The sequence below is a fragment of the Struthio camelus genome, chromosome 1, assembly GCF_040807025.1.
Source record: "Struthio camelus isolate bStrCam1 chromosome 1, bStrCam1.hap1, whole genome shotgun sequence".
In the NCBI taxonomy this organism is placed as follows: Eukaryota; Metazoa; Chordata; class Aves; order Struthioniformes; family Struthionidae; genus Struthio; species Struthio camelus.
In genome coordinates this window covers 63649672-63668069 of record NC_090942.1, presented here as the reverse complement: position 1 = coordinate 63668069, position 18398 = coordinate 63649672, and the positions used below count along the sequence as shown (strand labels likewise).

The following is an 18398-nucleotide window of genomic DNA, read 5'->3' as shown; positions in this document are numbered from 1 at the left end:
TGGAGTAAATAACACTGTTAAGAGATTCTGCTGGAGCAGGAGGAGAAAAAGGGAGGAGGAAAAAAAAAAAAAAAAGATGATTACACCTACCTAGAGACAGCAATCAAAAAATTAAATTAAGGTCCAGGCACAATTGCTCCACTCCTTAACAAGTCCTAAATCCATGAAAAAGTAATGAAAACCAACAGATTGCTCAAAAGCTGTTATAAGGAAAAATATGGAGTCTCCTCCAGAGCATCCACAGGAAAAGGACATTTCTTGGTGGATTATCTCTGCTATAGCACAGAGGCCACAGGCTAGCCTAAGAAAAAAGGCTGTGCTTTACAAATCGAAGGCAGAAAACCTGGAGAGAATTGTGAACTCCTCTATGCTAGAAACACCGATACACAGAGGAGTATCAAGAAGAAAAAGCACTGGAACAATACTTAGATACTGCAGCCAAAGAAATAACCACACCTATTGAAGTTAGAAAGTGCCTGGGGGAAGCTGAGGAACAAAACAAGCAACAACAGATATTTAAAACAAGGCATTTGTGTAACAAAAAGATTAGTACAAGCTGTGACACAAGATATGGGGGGGGGGGGGAGGGCAGGTGGTAAAACATCAAATCAGGATTGACAGAAGGATACTTAAGGGTCCAAGAAAGACATATAAAAGTTAGTCTGAAAAAGGGCCACTAAAGGTTAATGATGCAAGAAATCAGAATGCAGAAAAAAGCTGGGCACTATGGACAAAAGAATTGCTTTAAGTCAAGATCATTTTGGAAAAAGAGGACAAAACAACATCTGCTGAGAGCACAGAGAATGAAATCCAGATCTGAATTGAAAGGGGAACACTCCTCAGAACTGTGTTAATATGGGAGCTTACATCTATGAAGTTAGACTGGAGAACAAGCACTGCCTAGGATGGTGCTCCTGGATGTGGAAGCAGACAGATTTCTTTTCTGCCAAATTCTCTCAGAAATGACAGGAGGCAATATTATTTCAGACACAAATTTGGTAATTAGCGAGGACATAATAAAACAGCTGTTCCTAGAAAACAGCTCTGGGTCAGTGAAGCATGAGTCAGTTTGTTTTAAATTAAAATAGAAAGAAGCGGTAAAGAACATATCATTACCAAGTTTCTTGATTGCTAACAGGCAAAGTTTAAGAAATGAAGAGAGCTGGTAATTGAAGTCAAAGGCTTTCTGAGCTCTTCAGCTCCATTAAATCAAATGGGTTAAAACTACCAGGAAACTGTGATTTAAGCTGCGACAAAGAACTAGAAAAAGCTCCGAACCTAAATGGATGAACTGGCACTCAAAGATCTTGAATAACTGGTTGGACATATAGTATCTCCATCTTTGGCTCCAACTGAGAAGTGCCAACAAGGAGATGGTTACCAAGATACCAGTCTGCAAACTGGTATTGTTATTTTACCATTCTTACTGCCTAGAAATAGGCACAGGTTCTGGCAAAACCACACCACTGCAGACAGCTTCTTGGGAAACGAGAATCTGGTGGTAGCAATTCCCCCAAAATAATCATTGTCTGTTATCAGATGAGTTGTCAGATGCTTGACCTTGCTTCTAAATGCAGAACTACATTTTAGCTCTGTGATTTCCAATTATCAGGACTGTCCAGCTAGACTTCTCCTCTTTCCTGTCAGGATAAAGAGATCAATTAGACTGAGATGTTGTTCTCTGTAGAGAAATTATGCAATTTTAGTTTTTCTTTTTAAACTACTTTGGATTTGAATGTGTCTACATGTATTCCTCTTTCAATATCCCACTTAAGTGGGAAAGAGTTGGGTTTTTTTAAAGCAGTTTGAGCGCCGGACATTTGAACGTTATTTTCAATATGGCTGTATCAACAGTGTCTGTTCCCCTCTAACATCTCTACGTTCAGGTTGTTCAAACATCTCAAGGTCAGGAAGCATTCAACTGTTCCTCTTCTGTGCTTGAATTAAGAACCTGGTGTCTCAAGAGAACAAAACTGAAGTACCACCTCCCATTAGATAAGCATCTCATTTCTCCACAGTAAAAGCCATTTCTTTAAAGTGATTAAAGAATACTCATTGCGCAAAGCAAGCAGAGACTGGCAGACTGACCATATGAATATCCGCTGCAATTCAACCCATGAGCCACTAAGGAAAAGGAGGAAAGGTGCTGTTGCCACAGCAGAACACAGCTGCCACCACTCATCCAAATTAAGAGTCGATTCGTGGATAGCAAGAAACAATTTTATGAATGTCAAGAATATGAAGCAGTGGAAAGATACAAGGGAGGCTGGGCAGAAACAGCGGCTGCACTGGTTGTAACAAGCATAACCTAGCATACAGCAAGTCTCTGATGGTCTGCCAGGCTTGGGTTGGCTATGTACTACGTACATATCACTGTAAAAAGTTCTGGTGACGCCTCATTTGAAATGCCGTATAAAGTTCTAGTCAATTGTGTTGAAAAAAGATGGATTCACAATGGAAGAGTGGCAGGAAAGTGCTATTAGGAAGATGAGAGGAACAGCAAGCCAACGCTGTGGGAAGAGCACAGCCTAATTAACTTAGCAAAACAAAAGCCAGCAGAAGTCATACCTGCTGTCTATAAAATGCCCTAAGACGTAAACAACAAAGGCAAAAGAAAAGAGCTATTTAAGCTAACAGAGTGTGAGTAGGAAGACGGGCACAAATATGTTTATTTTGTAAGGTTTCTAACTACTATTAGTGAGATTCTAAGACAGCCTGCTAACAAGAGCTGAGACAAAGAGGAAGAAATTCAACTTGTATTAAATTGCAGTGTGACCAGCCTATGAGAGGGGTTGCATGATACAGTTCTCAGCAAAAGCAGAATATACAGTTTAACAACCTGAACTGCCAAAGAGAAGCAAGGAAAGCAAGACGTGCTCATCTGAGCACCAAGAACAAGCTGTAAAGTGAATTAGCACATCCTACAGATGGCCATCAGAACTAATCAAGACAGATTTCCTATGGATTCACATCCTGAGTCTCTACATACCTGTACCCCTCCCTTCTCCTCTGCAAATTGCCTGGCCTCAGCCCCTCTCTTACCACAGCTCCTGTACAGGATTATCCAGCTTCATTAACTAGCAACAGGCCAGTACTGTTCACCTAGCTGAGCACATGCCTCAGAAGACTGCTCGATCAGATGTCTCGATTACATAAGCTAATGATTTTGACAAAATTTAGAAACTTTACCTCTGTCCATAAAACTTGGCTCTAACTGGAAGACGTGCCCAAACATCAGGGGAGAATGGAAGGCATGAAATACTGATGGACTGCACAGTCACATAAACTGATATACAGCTGCTTTGCAGATGGGTAAGCTGAACTACAAGTTGTTCAAGACCATAAAGAGTACTTGGTAGAGTAAAGAACACAGCGTTCAGCTATGAAACAATTTAAGCTTCTCATTGCTAAAATAATTCTTCCAAAAGGCAAAGAGGGGAGGAAAAAACAAAAAAGAAATCTAAGAAACTACATAAACAAAGTTCTGTCACATTAAGTAAATCAGTGATATAGTGCACTTGAATCAGATACGAGCCTATAGCAAATCGCTCAGGAAAACCGATAAGGCTGGTACTCCTGTTTTTGACCAGTTGCAGGCTAGTAAATCTAATGCTCAATTGCTTGCACTCTCCCTGGAGGCACATAATAGACAATCAGTCTTTTGAAGGCAGTTACTTGAGTCACTGCTTACTACACTTCACAAGTCAGGCAGAGACACTCACACAGGAAAAAAAAAAGATTACTATCAGAAACATCCTAAGTCACCTGCAACAGTTCTTCTGCTAAGTGGGCTAGGTCCTATATGTAAAGCATTCAAAAAATATATATAACTAAGTTATTCTTTCCTTCAGACCCTTACCAATTTTACTTTAGAGGCCAGGCTCTCCGGTAGTTTTGTTCGTAGCTGATTTGTTTCTTTGAATGTAGCTGGAAATCCACTAAGGAAGGCCAAGTCTTGCATTAACACTAGACCTGGAACTTCTTTGTCTGTTGTCTACAAACAGGAAGACAGAATATAAAGAAAGTCCTTTTTGAATTTACAGTAACTCACACTTCTCCGTCAATCCTTAATCTTATGACAGAGTTAGTGTATATTTTATCACTTACCCAAACCCCAAAATTTAAATAAGAGTAATTTTAAAAGCTTTCATTTCTTACTACATATGAGTCATGGAAAGACTACAGCAGAAAGGTTAGCTTTTCTACATGTTAATTAAAAAATTTTAAAAGTACATACCAAATAGCCCCTCCATACTATCTGTTTGCTGCTGTCTTTTAACATTCCAGAATGGGCAGCTTCAACTGGAACAAATAAAACATTGCAAATCCAAAATTGGAGGTCACTTCTTCTGTATGTTCTATTAAACGAGATCAGCTCTTGCAAATTAAAAGGTTTTGGATGCTTATGAAGAACTGTCTTTACGCTTGGCTAATAATTCTCAGTGGTAAAATAGACAACTGGCTGGGCACTACATATTAAACAAAGTAAGGACTCTGCACCTGCTTTAAGGTCTTACATATAAAGGCTGAATATATAGACAATTTTGTTTTTAAGGTGGACAATTCTTCGAGCAAGGGCAGAACTTTCTGTACAATACTGAGCCTAGACTTCATAGCAGTTCTAAGATTAATCGTCCTTAGTGTCAGAAGACTGAGGTTTAGCTTATCAGTGCAACACAAATATTCAGATACCAGACTTATTTTGCAAAAGTGTTCTTAAGCACAGAACTCTAATCTTTCATAATCAATTCTCTGGGAGGTAAACAGACAGTATCATTTATATCGCCATTTAGGGCATATAAATTAGGGGAACAGATTGAAGAGGAAAGATTCACTTGCTAAAATCAAACAGAAAATTAGTGGCAGAGTCAGTAACGGAAGAAAAAAATCATAATTCACAATAACTTAGTAAAAACTTCCTCTGGAAAAACTGGCTGGAATCTGACAAATAGGCTCTTACCATCCTTAGGGCTATCAAAAACAATTACTGTCACATTGGTAGAAGGATTTTTTGGTTTTGCGACAAAGAACATATTGTTAGCAGCTTGTAAAGCAGGATGAATGGACAGCAGGTCTTTCAGCGTGACATTGGAAGGCAACGCAGGATCCAGGACGAGCATTGGCACTTTAATGCAGTGTGTCAGCAAACATTCCAGTTGCTTCTCACTAGAGCAAAATACCAAAGACGTATTTAATGCCAGTAGAAAATTTAAGATAAAAATCACCGTGAGATACAACGAGAGACCCATTTTTATAAAAATCTGATTTATTCTTTGTAACATCAACTGGGGGAAGGGGGGGGAAGAAGGAAGAGAATGACTGAGATGATTATTTTGCTGCTAAGAAGAAATATCTCGCTGTTACAGTTTAGTTCATTCCTATTACTGATTCCCCAATCCCACATACACACACCTCTTCTCATTCAAGTATTCGTGTTGAATTTTGTCAAGATTTGACAGTTTGCTGAGCTTTGACCAAAGAGAAGACCTTAAAGGTCTCTAAATGGCACCACGACCAAAACAAATAAGAACAGGACAGACCTGTACATTATAGAAACTGTCACACTTTAAGAAGCTCATATTTGTCACAGTAACATTACTTCTATTCAACATACATATTATCATGCTGTCAATTTTTCTTTAAATGACACAGAAAGAAACATTCACAGGTCATGTAAAACCAAACCACCCCCACAAATCAGCATTTGCTTCCAACTAAGAGCGAGTAGGATATCATTTATTTTGATTTACAGCCAAGACCAAAAAAAAAAAACAAAAAACAAAAAACTCACCTCTTTTTAGTTGGTTCTGTTGCATTCTTTCCAAGGATTTCCCTATTAGAAAATTAAAACATCTATATTAGATAACCCTGAGTTGACTGTCAAGAATTTAATATTCAGATTTCTAACAGAGTCCGGGAGACGTTGTGAACTTCAGTGGCTTTTGTAACAGCGCCAATAACCCAGCTATAACACCACCAAGGCCTTGCCGTTTGCCTACTTAGGCTAACTCAGGCTTACACGCGCACGTAGGGTGACACACGCTCCCTCACCACTCACCCTTGCGCAACATAAGCTCTTAAATTCTTAGTTTTGCTGACAGTTGCAGACGTGGGAATCTTTTTGCTAACGTTTAAGCTTTTCAGGGGGTATTATCAGACTATTTAATGAAACTGCTGTTGATGTGAAAAGCACAGGTAAGAAATCAGGATGAGGTATATGTTGATTGTTTTCATTGTTTTGCCTAACATATGTATTCTGATAAGGCCTGTCATGCATTGGCCACGTGCTTGTAGAAGCTAATGAGGATTAACGGGTAGGTAGCGTAATACTGACACTAAAAAAAATAAAAAATCAGAAGGGCAGCCCGCTACACACACCAGCAGAAAGAGAGAACCACCATCCACCAAAAGACTCTCCCCTACTGAAGAAAAAAGCACCTGGACAGGGACTAGTTTGATTCAGGTGGAACAATAAGCGAGTGACAACTTGCTAAGCTTTGCGATGCAACACAAAATATACTCTCACTGGCAAAAACGTATAGTGTCCTTGCCCCTGTCTTCTGCAGCCCTCTTTATCCCATAGAACAATCCTTGCTGTAACAGTACTAATTTCAGAATACATGAAAAAAGTAATGTACAAGGGAGAGAAGCAGATGTCCTTGTAGATAACAGATGTGACATGGACATGAGTTGTACTCATGAGCTTGATATCAACTTCCCTTTCCTACACAGGCTTTACTGAAGAACTCAATATATGTTTTTCCCTTTGCAAAAATGGGAATCAGCATCTTGCTGCCCACCGATAACATGAAGCTAAAAATCACTAATGCTTGCAATACACACTGCTAGGAAGAGATTAGTATAAATACAAAAGGTTTTTTGAACACAGATCGTGTCTATATTTAAGATGTTTAAATTTAACATATTTAAAGTCCTATTAATACCTTCACAGTAGAAGTAGCAAATAAAAAAAAACAAAGACCCAGAATTTCATTTTGCGATCAGATTATCAATGGTACCTAACTGCAAGCCATGATATGACAAAAAACAGATTCAGATTCTTCTGAATTGAACTATTACAGCACTTAAAATATAGTCTTGTTCTTTAACTTCGTATTTTTCTGGCCAAAATGGATCAACAAACCGCAGAAATCTATTGTGAACTAGATCAATGGTTAGAGAACACAATTCAAGTAATTTGCAGCAGCCTGTGCTTGCTAAAAAATTAAGCTATGTACTGTTTGAAGCCTTAGATGAGTAATTTTGTAGAACGGCATAGCACAAACTAAAACACTCAACACAGCCAAACATGTCTTTCCCTGCTGCCTTGGTTAGAAGAGTGAATCATACTTTTATAACCTAAACGAATTATTTCTTCCTTCCTCAGTTTTTGCATTTGGGAGACTGCAAATCTAACATTAAAAAGGAGCCTTTAAAATATATATTTAAATATGATTTTTGTTTATTAAGTCCATCGTAAAAAGAAATAACTGGGGAGAGGGAGAAAGAGCGGTGATGAAGACACGTTATACATTTGAACTACAGGTTTTTTTCCTGTTTCCAAACAAAGTTATGGAAAACAACAGAAAATGACTTACACACAAGGCACAGTCTTCTGCATGATAGTTTACTAATTCAGGAGAGAACAGCCTTACTTTAAATTATTATGCTTTGTATCTTAAACAGTTGTCTGATTAGACAGTACTTCATAGTTAAATATAGAACTGAAACAACGTTTTGATAATAATCACATGAGGAAACAATAACATTCACTTTGATTTTCATGTTGAACAACATAGGAAAACAAAAAAAGGGTCACTATTGCATTAGATTGTTCCTGCCAGTTAAAGGGGGGAAAAAAACGTAAAACTATTACCGCATTATTTTCTGTTCTTCCTCCATCTGTTCTCTGACCTGCTGCAATTCTTTGATCAGTTCAACATCTGTGCCGTTCACCCAGGTGTACACCACATCAATCGGCATAGGTAAGCAAAGCCTACGTAATTCAAACGAAAGCTACGTGAGCTGTTTAATACTACATTAGAAGTGTTCGTGGCATCATTTGACAGCAGCTTCTGGTAAACAACAGTAACACTTAGAGTTTGAGCTGCCAACAAGACAAAGCAAAAAGCTTCTCTTTAGCTACATATCATCTCTTAATTATACACAAGCCTTCAACAAAACAGCCCAGACAAAAATCAGGAAAAGGACAGAGTGGCTGCAACAATTCAGTAACAAAATGAAATATGAACTTTATATCCTAAATTTCACTTACATGTTAATCTAACCAACTTGTCTGAGCTCATCAAATATTTCTCAAACGAGTAACAGCACCCAGGCACATCCTTAATTCAGAGACTACTAAAATGAGAGAAGACAGCTTAAGGTATAAAAACTCTTAAGGCATACATTGCTACTTAATTGCCCAGAGCCAACAGGACCTCAGTAAGACCAGGTCTTTATCCCAGGAAAAAATCCCTCTCGGATCTCAATGGTAGGGAATTTCATAAACCAACAACCTAAGTAAACTGCATGAATTCAGACTCTAGACAAAAATGATCAAACTCACTCTCAACACAATTTGATGGACTTTTGAAAGATCACACATTTTCTAGCATACTTGATGCAGAACCAGCAAAGAAAGTTTTTCACATCATTTTTTTCTATTAATTTAAGATAATTTCCTCTCTGAGGCCCACAGCTTTGTTTCAGCAGGTACTTCAGGCTGCTGGCAGAGATGAAGCTCTCAGGCCCAGAGAGCAGGTGAACGCCCCAACTACTCTTTTCAAAAATTCCAGGGTCAAGCTATTCAATAATACTTCCCTAAACTGTAGGGTGTGACAAGCAACTTTAATTGAATGCAATAATCCATCCTCCTGTCAAGCATTTTAAATTGTACTTTATTAACCTAAATCCTTGGGTATTCTTAGTTCTGTCTTGCCTGGACAACATCTCCGCCTCAACAAAACAGGCAAGACAAGTGAGATAAATGAGAGAAAAACAGCCTTTGGACAGCAAACATTTCTGAGCGTTTTCTTAATGCTAAAATCTACAGAGTCACATAACGTGATTTTCAAAGAAAGGGCATCCTCTCTCTGCCCAGTGCATCCTTCAAAAGATAGTCAAAAAAAAAAAAAAAAGAAGAAAAGAGAGATGGATTATAGATGAGCATCTCCTTTCTCCCCTCACACCGTACGACACGGCTGGCCACAACACGAGACAGGAACGTTCTGTATTCAGTTCAGCAGTGTTGCTGAGAACTGAGCTGCGATACTTAAAAAGCAACGGTGGGTCTCTCTGAAGACAGCTGGAACGTCAAATAAGAAGCACTGCCTTCCCCAGCACCACCACCACCCAGAATGCCCTGCTCATCTCTGATCTGCAATACCATCACGCAGTCTGCAAGAGGCTACCTTCTCAAACGGCAAAGAAAGCCAACTTACTGAATACAGTTACCCCTTGAATCCGCTATTTCACCTCTGCCTCAAGAGACAACACCGGCTTCTGGTTCATTAATGGGTGCAACTCAAGGTGTTTTTTCCTTACGCACCTTAAGAAGTCCTTCACAAAATTAGAAACTTCATGGCAGGAGTTCTTTCAGCTTTTCTACATTTGTTGTGATGAGTTAAAATATTGGATTGACAGTCCCTTGACTTCTACAAGTAGGACAAAAGTGTTTTAAGCGGAAACACCTTGCCTCAAGTCAGCTGATTCCAACAATGCACAACATGGTCTTCTGGGCAAAGTGCAGAGCTTGTTTACCCAGGCTTCACCTAAGAATATAAAACATGGAGTAGGGAAAAAAAAATCCAACTCTTTTAGGGTATGAGGCAATTTTAGTACTATTTTGACCTCTGTGAAGCCTCCCTTCCCCCCAGTTTATCATTTGCTAACAGTGTGCTTCTGCACAGTTTATTAAATGTAGCTATGTTATTTGCTACACTTGAAATCTGTGCCACTGAAATGATGCCATTTGCAGCCAAACGCTGACAACCTCTATAGAGAGAAAGCATTTATGGATTTTTTTTTAAATGGTCAGATATGTCAATTCTGAATTAATCTTGATGTGACAAGTTTGTTCTTCATTAGCAGGGATTAGAGAGACTAGTAAAGAAAAAGAAAGCTATAAAAGATAGTGAACTGAACTGTTTGCAGAAACACTAGTCTAATTGCTTAAAATCTCTCCAAATACTCAAATAAATGTTCTTAAAGCATTTCTACAGCATATTAGCCTACTTTGTTTGGGAAAGTAGCCGTTATCAAACATAACAATTAAAAAATACCATAGGCAAGTTTAGAGCTCCCAATTAGGATCAGCAACAACAGTGTTAACATTTCACCTTTTTGGTCTCTGACAGAGCTTTGCTTGTTTTCATGGCATCTTATAAACTCTAGGTGGTTTTTATCTTGAAAAGTACGTAGTGGCATTTTGGTTTAAAATTAAGAAGTAGTAGTAGACCCATTTCAATATTACCTCAAACACTACTTTTAATACGGAGTCTTTTGCAAGTTGTTCAAGGTCAGAAGAGATTAAACATTTTCTCCCCTCAAATTTTAAAGTCGCGTTTTTCCTTCATCTTAATTTATGCATTTGGTCTTCATTGCAAATTCCAGTCAGGCAGAGAGATGAAGCCCAAGATTAGTTGCCCAAGTGGGAATTCGGTAATACCTCTCTACAGAAGGTCATCAACTCTGGCCTCACTCGGCTCAACAATGGTGGCTTCCCCACTACTGACAGCTCTCACTGGCTATACCATACAGAACTCAGTCTGTAGCTTCTATAACATGGAGATTGTATGCTTATGTTTTGTTGCTCGCATATTTTGGACTTTTAAATATGATGTGGTCATGTCCTGGAATAGCTAAATTACAATTCAGCAAAATGCAGAAGTTATTGGTGGAGAGCTGAGAAAGCAGAGTTAGTATTCAAGACACGCAAATATGTATGCAACTCCATTATTTAGCTGCCTTCTCTCTCTTTTATTCTCACACAAAAACTGATTAAGTAGGTCTTCAAAAATGTTTTTGGATAAGGTGACTTAGTAAATACCCCTGAAGTTTGTATTCCGCTATCTCAAGTTGCATAGGAGGCCAAGTAACAAAAGATGGAAGTTTAGTAGCTGGCATGACTACCTGTAAGTGCAACAGCTAGGATGCCAAAAGGCGTGAGACCAGAGGGGAAAATAAGGCTGAGCAATTTTGAAAATGTAAGCCAAAATAAGAACTCTTTCTTGGTCTTGCAGGGAACAGTGTTCAATAGTTATTACTGATTGTGCCAACAGCCCACTGTTTTAAGTTATTTCCAAAGAGCTGTATGAGGTTATAGTCATAAGAAGATTGCCCAGGTGCATAAGTTTGACTGCATTTTACACTAAGATTTTCTTTATAACACGTAACGGTTTGACAAGAACAGAGACATTTTCCTGCAAAGCTCCCGGAAGATACTATGACTTTATTGCAGCTGAAGTTGCGTTGATATTTCCCAAAAGTCATACAATTTTTGCTTTCCACTAAGCCCTAGATCTGCTTAATTTCGGAAAGAGCAAGTTTCCTGTTCTCCAATTCTGATCTTTTTTTTCAATCAGTTCTTATTTTAATGTCAAGGAAAAACAGGCTAGGATCGAAATTGGAAGTTACAGTTTATGTAAAAAGCTCATGACACACTATATGTTATACTGATATCAGCCTTAAAAATTCTGTCAAATCACTAATGATGCAGGGCAAACTGCAGGAAGAGGTCCATCACTGAATTCACAAGATTCGATAGGAAAAAGGAATTGAAGCCCTGATAACGGACGGCTAAAATTAACAGATGCCTAAAAGTACATCCCTGCAAAGAGCTTTTTCGATATTGATTTTCCATGAATTTTTACAGGAAGTCGATATCTGCACACAAATCTCCCAGCAAACCCTCCTATCAGGCCTGACAGAACAGCAGTAAAGGCATACTGATGAACTCAATACATTAACTTTAGCGCCCATGATGAAAACCTTAAGGTTTTGCCTAGGCAATCAGTAGCTTCTCCCCAGGTACTAGGTCTTTTGCACATAATTCACAGAAATCAATACTATCTAGGGAATGCTTTACATAATCAATATGAAACAGTAAAATAGACTGCAAAAATAGAAATTGATTATATCTGTACCACAACAGTAAAATTTGCGATTTTGATTTGAACAAATTCTATGATTTTATTAAAGCCTCGTACTTATTTATTGCAGGATCAGGCATTTTTGTACTGATAGAAACAAACTACCATCCTTTCACTTCAGCACTACAGAAACATGTAAACATTAAGCTAATTATCAATTTGAACTGAATCACTCCACTTTGATCTGTCATTCCTTTGAAAGCAGGGGAGGGGAGTGGGAGATGAGACTATAAAAGGGAGAGGTATTCACAAATACTGTGCAACGTACTTTTAAAGAATTACCTCACAGCAGCAAAAGCATGACAAACTGATCTGATCATTTCTACTGCCCTGTGATTCAACAAACCTCAATGCAGATTAAACATGTGCTTTCAGGGCTTTTTCCAGTCAAAGTGTATCAACACTTGACAGTCAGATGATATCTCCTTAGTAGCTTCTTCCCTCTACCAATGCACAGCACAGCAACAATTCCTGAGCAACAGACCCTATGACTATTCAGATATGAACTACAAAACCACAAGAAACCACACAGCAGTTAACACAACTGAAACAAATGATTCATATAACTTGGGTTCCAGTTCACTGCGGGTGACTTCTCCAGGGCATTCACCTTTAAAAGCTTCTAATTACTAACTTTACAACTTTTCTACTCAATACTATCCCTCATTAGATGCCACGTAAAATTTAAGGGAAATGAAAAATAGCTTTTCAAAACACTGAATGCTGTAATTTTAAGTGTTGCTAACATCACCAGTGGTTTTAATGCTTCCTTACGGACTGGATGAATTAAATGCTTTTTATATCTGAGCTTTGTTATATGACTAGAATTTCCAGATTTCAGACATCTTCCAAGTTGGCATATTAGGTACTAACTTAGAATTTTAAAATTGGTTAAGTTTAAAGTTTGGTGAAGAGCTAGAGCCTATAAAAAGTCCTACTCAACCACATGTTATCTTAGACATTTGATTTCAATATTTGAAAATTCAAAACAGTAAAACTGCAATATTGTCAACCACAAGCAAAACTCACCGATTCTGAAAGGATTTGCCAGCAACGTTGTCTCTGTACGAATCAAACATAACATGATACTGATCTCTACTCCATTCCAAGACAACCTGCAAAGAAAGAAAACCTGATGTCATCAAATTCTAAAATTAGACACTTTTCTCCTTTTGAAATGTTTAATCAAGATCTATTTAATTCAAATTGGTCTATGCCTTAATATAGATCTGGCCAGGAATTAATTCAAGCAAAGTTATTACACTGAATCAGCAAGCAGACTCAGAACCACGGGCACACTACTTTTAAACAAATAAGCTTTCCCCCTGCCACCTCAAGAAAGGATTTCATGTTTTACGGGCACACTTCTTAAATTATTTTTCCTTTCGGTAATCTTCCCTTTGTCTCTCACCTTGTAAAAATTCAGCAAAGTTTTCTCAAAACTGAGACCTAAAATAAATATATTTGAATATAATCAGGAAAACCCCCTGCACGATTTCCACCGTCTTCCTTCCTAGTCTCATGTAGGACATCTGAAGTATACCTCTAAAAACTGAGCTTTGAAAACGAACAGCTAGGTCAGGACATACTGAATTATTCAAATTAACCTGGGCAGGAACTCTACTTTTAAAACACAATAGCCGTTTCCCAATAAAGATGACGTCTTACATTACAGCTAAACTACTGCAGCAGCTAGGTCCTTCTTCTCTCCTCCCCCCTCTGCATTTCTGCCACCTTCTCCCCCTCCTTGGGCTTGTCACTGGCGCTCACCTGCCACTGCAGTGAGCCAAGTCAGGGTGCTGAACCACCAGAAAAATTACCCTGAAAAAACAGATTAGTTTAGCTCCTTCAATTTACTTGTTGGGGCTGATAAGGAATAGTGGGAATAACACAGCTGAAGGCAGGGTTGCTTTCCCTAGCATCATCTAGCCATTAAGATCGCGTAGCTGTAAGTGCCAAGCTGCACCCAGCTTCAATGCCCTTTGTGAGCCATCCTCACTGACTGCCAGGTTCATGAATTAGGTATACTGAAAACCAATCACAAGCAGGTTCTTAGTTTGGAAAGCTGAAAGTTTACATTACATTTCTAAATTTAGAAGTATGTGTGTGTGTGTTCGTGCGTGTGCACGCTTGTGTGTGTTTGTGCATGTACGCATGTGTATACACACCCGTGTAGAAATATATGTGCATGAACATGCACGTGTATATATACAAGTGTGTATTTGTGTGTATATATACACATACACGTGCGTGCGCCTGTGTATACACACACACACTCTCTAAGCAAAGGATCGTAACTACATCTCCAACACTAGCAAGGTATCCAATACCATGGTTCTAAATAGAAAACAAGAAAAAAAAAAAAATCAGGGTTTTCAACACTAAAAAAGGGCTTTAATAAAACTTGACCTAGGAAGCAAAAAATGTAATTTGAGGTAATAAACACTCAAGTTGCACTTTGAGATAAACTTGCTATAGTATTTTTTTATAGTGAAAGTCCAACCTTAAAAGCTATGATAGCATGCTATGCAGTTTTATCAAGCTGAAGAGGTAGTGGTTCATTTTATCTGTAGAAGTATGTGTTTATATACACTGGAGAGAAAAAGAATTACCAGAAAGGGAGAATACTTACTCTAACAACACTATTCGTAGATTTTAAAGGTTACTATTGCTTATTTCTTGCAGTATGGGAACTATAATATAGACCACTTCTCTAAAAGCACTCACAATCGTAGTATTAAAAGTTACCTCCCTCTCTTTTAAGATACGTCTGGTAAAGCAAATTAAAATCTTCTAAGGAGTATACAGAACAGGAAACCTAATCATATGACTCAAGTTAATGACAAGCACATACACAATTTTTTCCAACTCTGCAAATGGTCTCTACATAATCAAAATCATACCTGTACACGTTCATGTCTCTTACACAAAGGACATATGATTTACAAGGCAAGAATAAGATCTGCCCGTTGCTTCCTTAAATATCTCATACAAACATTACTACACTTTTTCTAAGGCAAGTCATTATGTATTGAAAGATATCCATGAAGAAGAAAACTTTTTCATTACCGATAACGACAAACTTGAATCACAAACACTGATCTGCTTCTAGAAGAAATACAGAAGCGTTTGAATAAAAATTCATTATATGAATACAATTCTCCAGAGGGAAAAAAAAAGTAAACCATTCAAATACTTGCTTTTTGTATTTACACAACTATAATTAAAAAGAGCCATGATAGCTCTGACAACACACGGGGCGGGGAAAGGGGGGAACTTTTACATTTTTTCCCACCTGAAATATTCTTTTTCAATAAATATGCTTTCCCTTGTCTTATTATTTGAATTTATATTGTAATAATCCCTAGAGGCCTCTTTGCTTCAGCTTTACATATTGATAACACAAAATCACTAGGGGGTTTACCCAGAGAGAGAGCGCGCACAAGGGAGAGAGCAGGAGAGCCCCTCTACTGTGAGATACTGTATCAGTTACAGGATAACAGTGGCTCTCTCACCTTCAAACTACAAAACATTTCACAAAACTGAGTGACCTATGGAAGGCCAGCTAAGAATGCTTTACAAGCAAACTATCATAAAACTCGCAACTTGGCTCAGGACTAGGCTGCGGCATCAGTTTAGACCCAGATACCCTATATTTTGTTGTAAGAATACGCCTGCATCGTGATTAATAAACTGTTATTTTTTGAGCTTTTGAGCTTATTTTATTTCGAAATCGAGCTCATTTTCATCTTGAGGCTATTAGGACATTATTACCAACTTCCAATTATTTGCTCTAGCCATCCGTTTTAATGTCAGCACTAACATTTATATTAGCATGAAACAAAGCAAGCAGATCTAATTTGCTTATTAGGACAGAAAAGCTGGCACTCTAGCACTTGGAAGAAAAAGGAATAGCAAACTCTGAGCAGCCAACAGAGCCTGGTAAGTGTTGCCTCACGTTGCTTTCAGCGCTTTAGAATTCCCCATAGAATTTTAAAAGACGGGCGACCTTATAACTGCGAGAAAGAATTCTTGATAAAAATACATAGGAATACTTCAAAAACATTCTTGCAGATACGTCACCATGCAGACATAGACCCTTCAAGCCATGCATAAAGACATAAGTGTTTGGCAGTAACCTGTTTAAACATTTGTACGTTTCCAAGAACAAAAAACATTTTTCTGTTCTTACTATAATTGTCAGAAGAGGCCTGATAGTGTTTCTTCTCACAAGTTTAGTCTCTCCAAAACCCTTAAGCTACCACCATTTACCACAACACAACCATTTTAAATCATAAAAATAAAAAGCAACATGCAATGAAAACCTCTCTTACTGAGCTTACTTATTAAAAAAAAAAAGTTTGCATATATTTCCAACATGGTGATTCTACGAAGTTTAAGAAAGAACTGCAGCTATTTTTTGTTGTTGGGTTTTTTTTGGGGGGGGCGATGGGAAAGTGAGTTGGCAGTGGTGTTTACCAAGCTCCCTTACAACATTTCTGGTCACTTTTTTTTCCCCTCTCCTCCAGGAAAGAAAATTTAAATGCATAATTTTCAAAATCACTCTCACATGAATCCGCCAATTATTTCTGTGGGAATGAAAAAGCATGCTCTCTAAAAAATATCTAAATTTTCTGAACAGCTCTAGTATTAAATAGGCTAGAATTGTTAACCTAAGATTTGGTAGGAAAATAAGTCTGAGTAGTGACTTTCACAGATTGTCAATGGAGATGCACTGAAGAGCAGCGTCTAAAAAAATAACAACAACAACAGCCTTCTGAAGCATGGCAAAAGTTTACTTAAAGGTTCACAGCACCAATCAGGACTACTTTTAAATCAAGGGTGACAATCACGTATACACAGGTGGCTACTTGTACTACACAATGAACTGATTCGCTCGTGATTTTCAAGCGTTTCAGGAACCTGCAGACTCTGCAAGGCAGCAGATAAGGAGTACCTTATATGACAAAGGCCTCCAGCTAGATAAAATAAAGTTCTGATTGTGCACCACTGAAGAGTTTCAGATAATGGATTTCCTTACGGCTTTGGAGTTCATCAAAATAGAAGGGGGGGGGCGGGAGGAGAACTTGTCTTGAGAAATTTAGGAGTCAGGAAATACCAGTCTGTTTGCATTTCTAACACTGCTGTTCTTCTGTGCTGACAAAAATATCTTCTTTAATTCCATGAATACTTGCAATAGTATAATAGCCCCCCTAATAGCCCCCCTCAAACACCGCACTGAAGCAATTTTTCCCCCTCCAGATACTTGAGACATCTTGTAAATAACCTGTCAATTTACTTTCATTGATGCCTTCCCATCTAGATAGGTTACTAGGAACTGAAACTTGGACATGTATGAGACATCTGCATTAAAAAAAAATCATGTATTAGAAAAAGCAGAAGTTGTATAGCATCATTTACAGAACGGTACTGAATAATAAGCAGCAAGTGATATAACACAGACACCACTGAGCTGCAGGTGCTTGCAGAGGCTACATTTAGCTCCTTCAGTTCTGGGAGGGAGAAAGGATCTGCCACTCCTGAGCCGTGTGACAGTTATGTTAAGCGGAGGCTCTGGAAGAGTTAAATCAGACTGTTAAAAAAATAAGATTTTAAAGAAGAACACCTGATAAGGGAAGTGGAAAAGATGCACAAGAGAAGAAAACACACGCTCCTGCAGCATGCAGATTTTACTCTGCTCTCCCCTCCGCCAAGGCAAGCCAAGATCGCTAGAAACAAATCTACCGACCCGACAGTTAAACCTTGTCCCGCACCGGGAATTTGCCGGGCAGCAGCAAGGGGACGGCGCGCCCGCCGCCACCGTTACCGCGCAGCGTTCCGCCGCCGCAGGGCAACGTCCGCGCCACGCGAGGCGCGGAGCCCCACCAGCCGCGGCCGGCCGGCGGCCAACGCCGCCCCGCGCGGGCTGCTCCGGGCCGTGTCGTCTGGACACCGCGATGGCTACATCAGCCCCCCTAAAAAATGAAAAAAATAAAAAGAGGAGCCCAAAACCTAGTAATAAACACGTTTGTTTTGCGCGCCTACGCGTTTAAAAATAATAATAATAATAATAATAAGGAGAATTCACTGTTATGCTCAGACTGGCTGCTGTAGGCATTCACTTCCCAGAGGACGTGCCATTCAACGGGCTTTCGGGAAAGGGGGGGAAAAAAAAATCAGGAAAAAGGAACTCCTCCCCCCTCCCCAACACCACCGGCTGCGCGCACGCAGAGTTCACAGCGGCCC

At 38.8% G+C, this 18398-nt stretch overlaps 1 protein-coding gene across 23 annotated transcripts in view; it reads right to left on the bottom strand.

Annotated features, from left to right (window-relative positions):
- Window positions 1-18398, bottom strand: part of GNPTAB (N-acetylglucosamine-1-phosphate transferase subunits alpha and beta) — a 47980-nt gene that overhangs the window by 29244 nt on the left and 338 nt on the right. For 5 of the 23 annotated variants that reach the window (XR_011141343.1, XM_068944841.1, XM_068944834.1 and 2 more), the window contains exons 1-9: window positions 15222-15355; window positions 13923-13973; window positions 13182-13267; window positions 9698-9773; window positions 7877-7996; window positions 5792-5833; window positions 4961-5166; window positions 4238-4302; window positions 3860-3994 (exon numbers count right to left, since the gene is read on the bottom strand). Coding sequence is in view for 21 of the 23 variants with exons in the window: in XM_068944841.1 (XP_068800942.1) it covers window positions 3860-3994; window positions 4238-4302; window positions 4961-5166; window positions 5792-5833; window positions 7877-7996; window positions 9698-9773; window positions 13182-13267; window positions 13923-13973; window positions 15222-15340 (900 nt within the window). In the remaining 2 variants the exon portion in view is untranslated. Of the gene's footprint in view, window positions 1-3859; window positions 3995-4237; window positions 4359-4960; window positions 5167-5791; window positions 5834-7876; window positions 7997-9550; window positions 9774-13181; window positions 13268-13563; window positions 13602-13922; window positions 13974-15221; window positions 15356-18398 lie in introns of those variants that run through there. The other 18 variants (XR_011141359.1, XM_068944856.1, XM_068944868.1 and 15 more) reach the window with 10 other exon arrangements.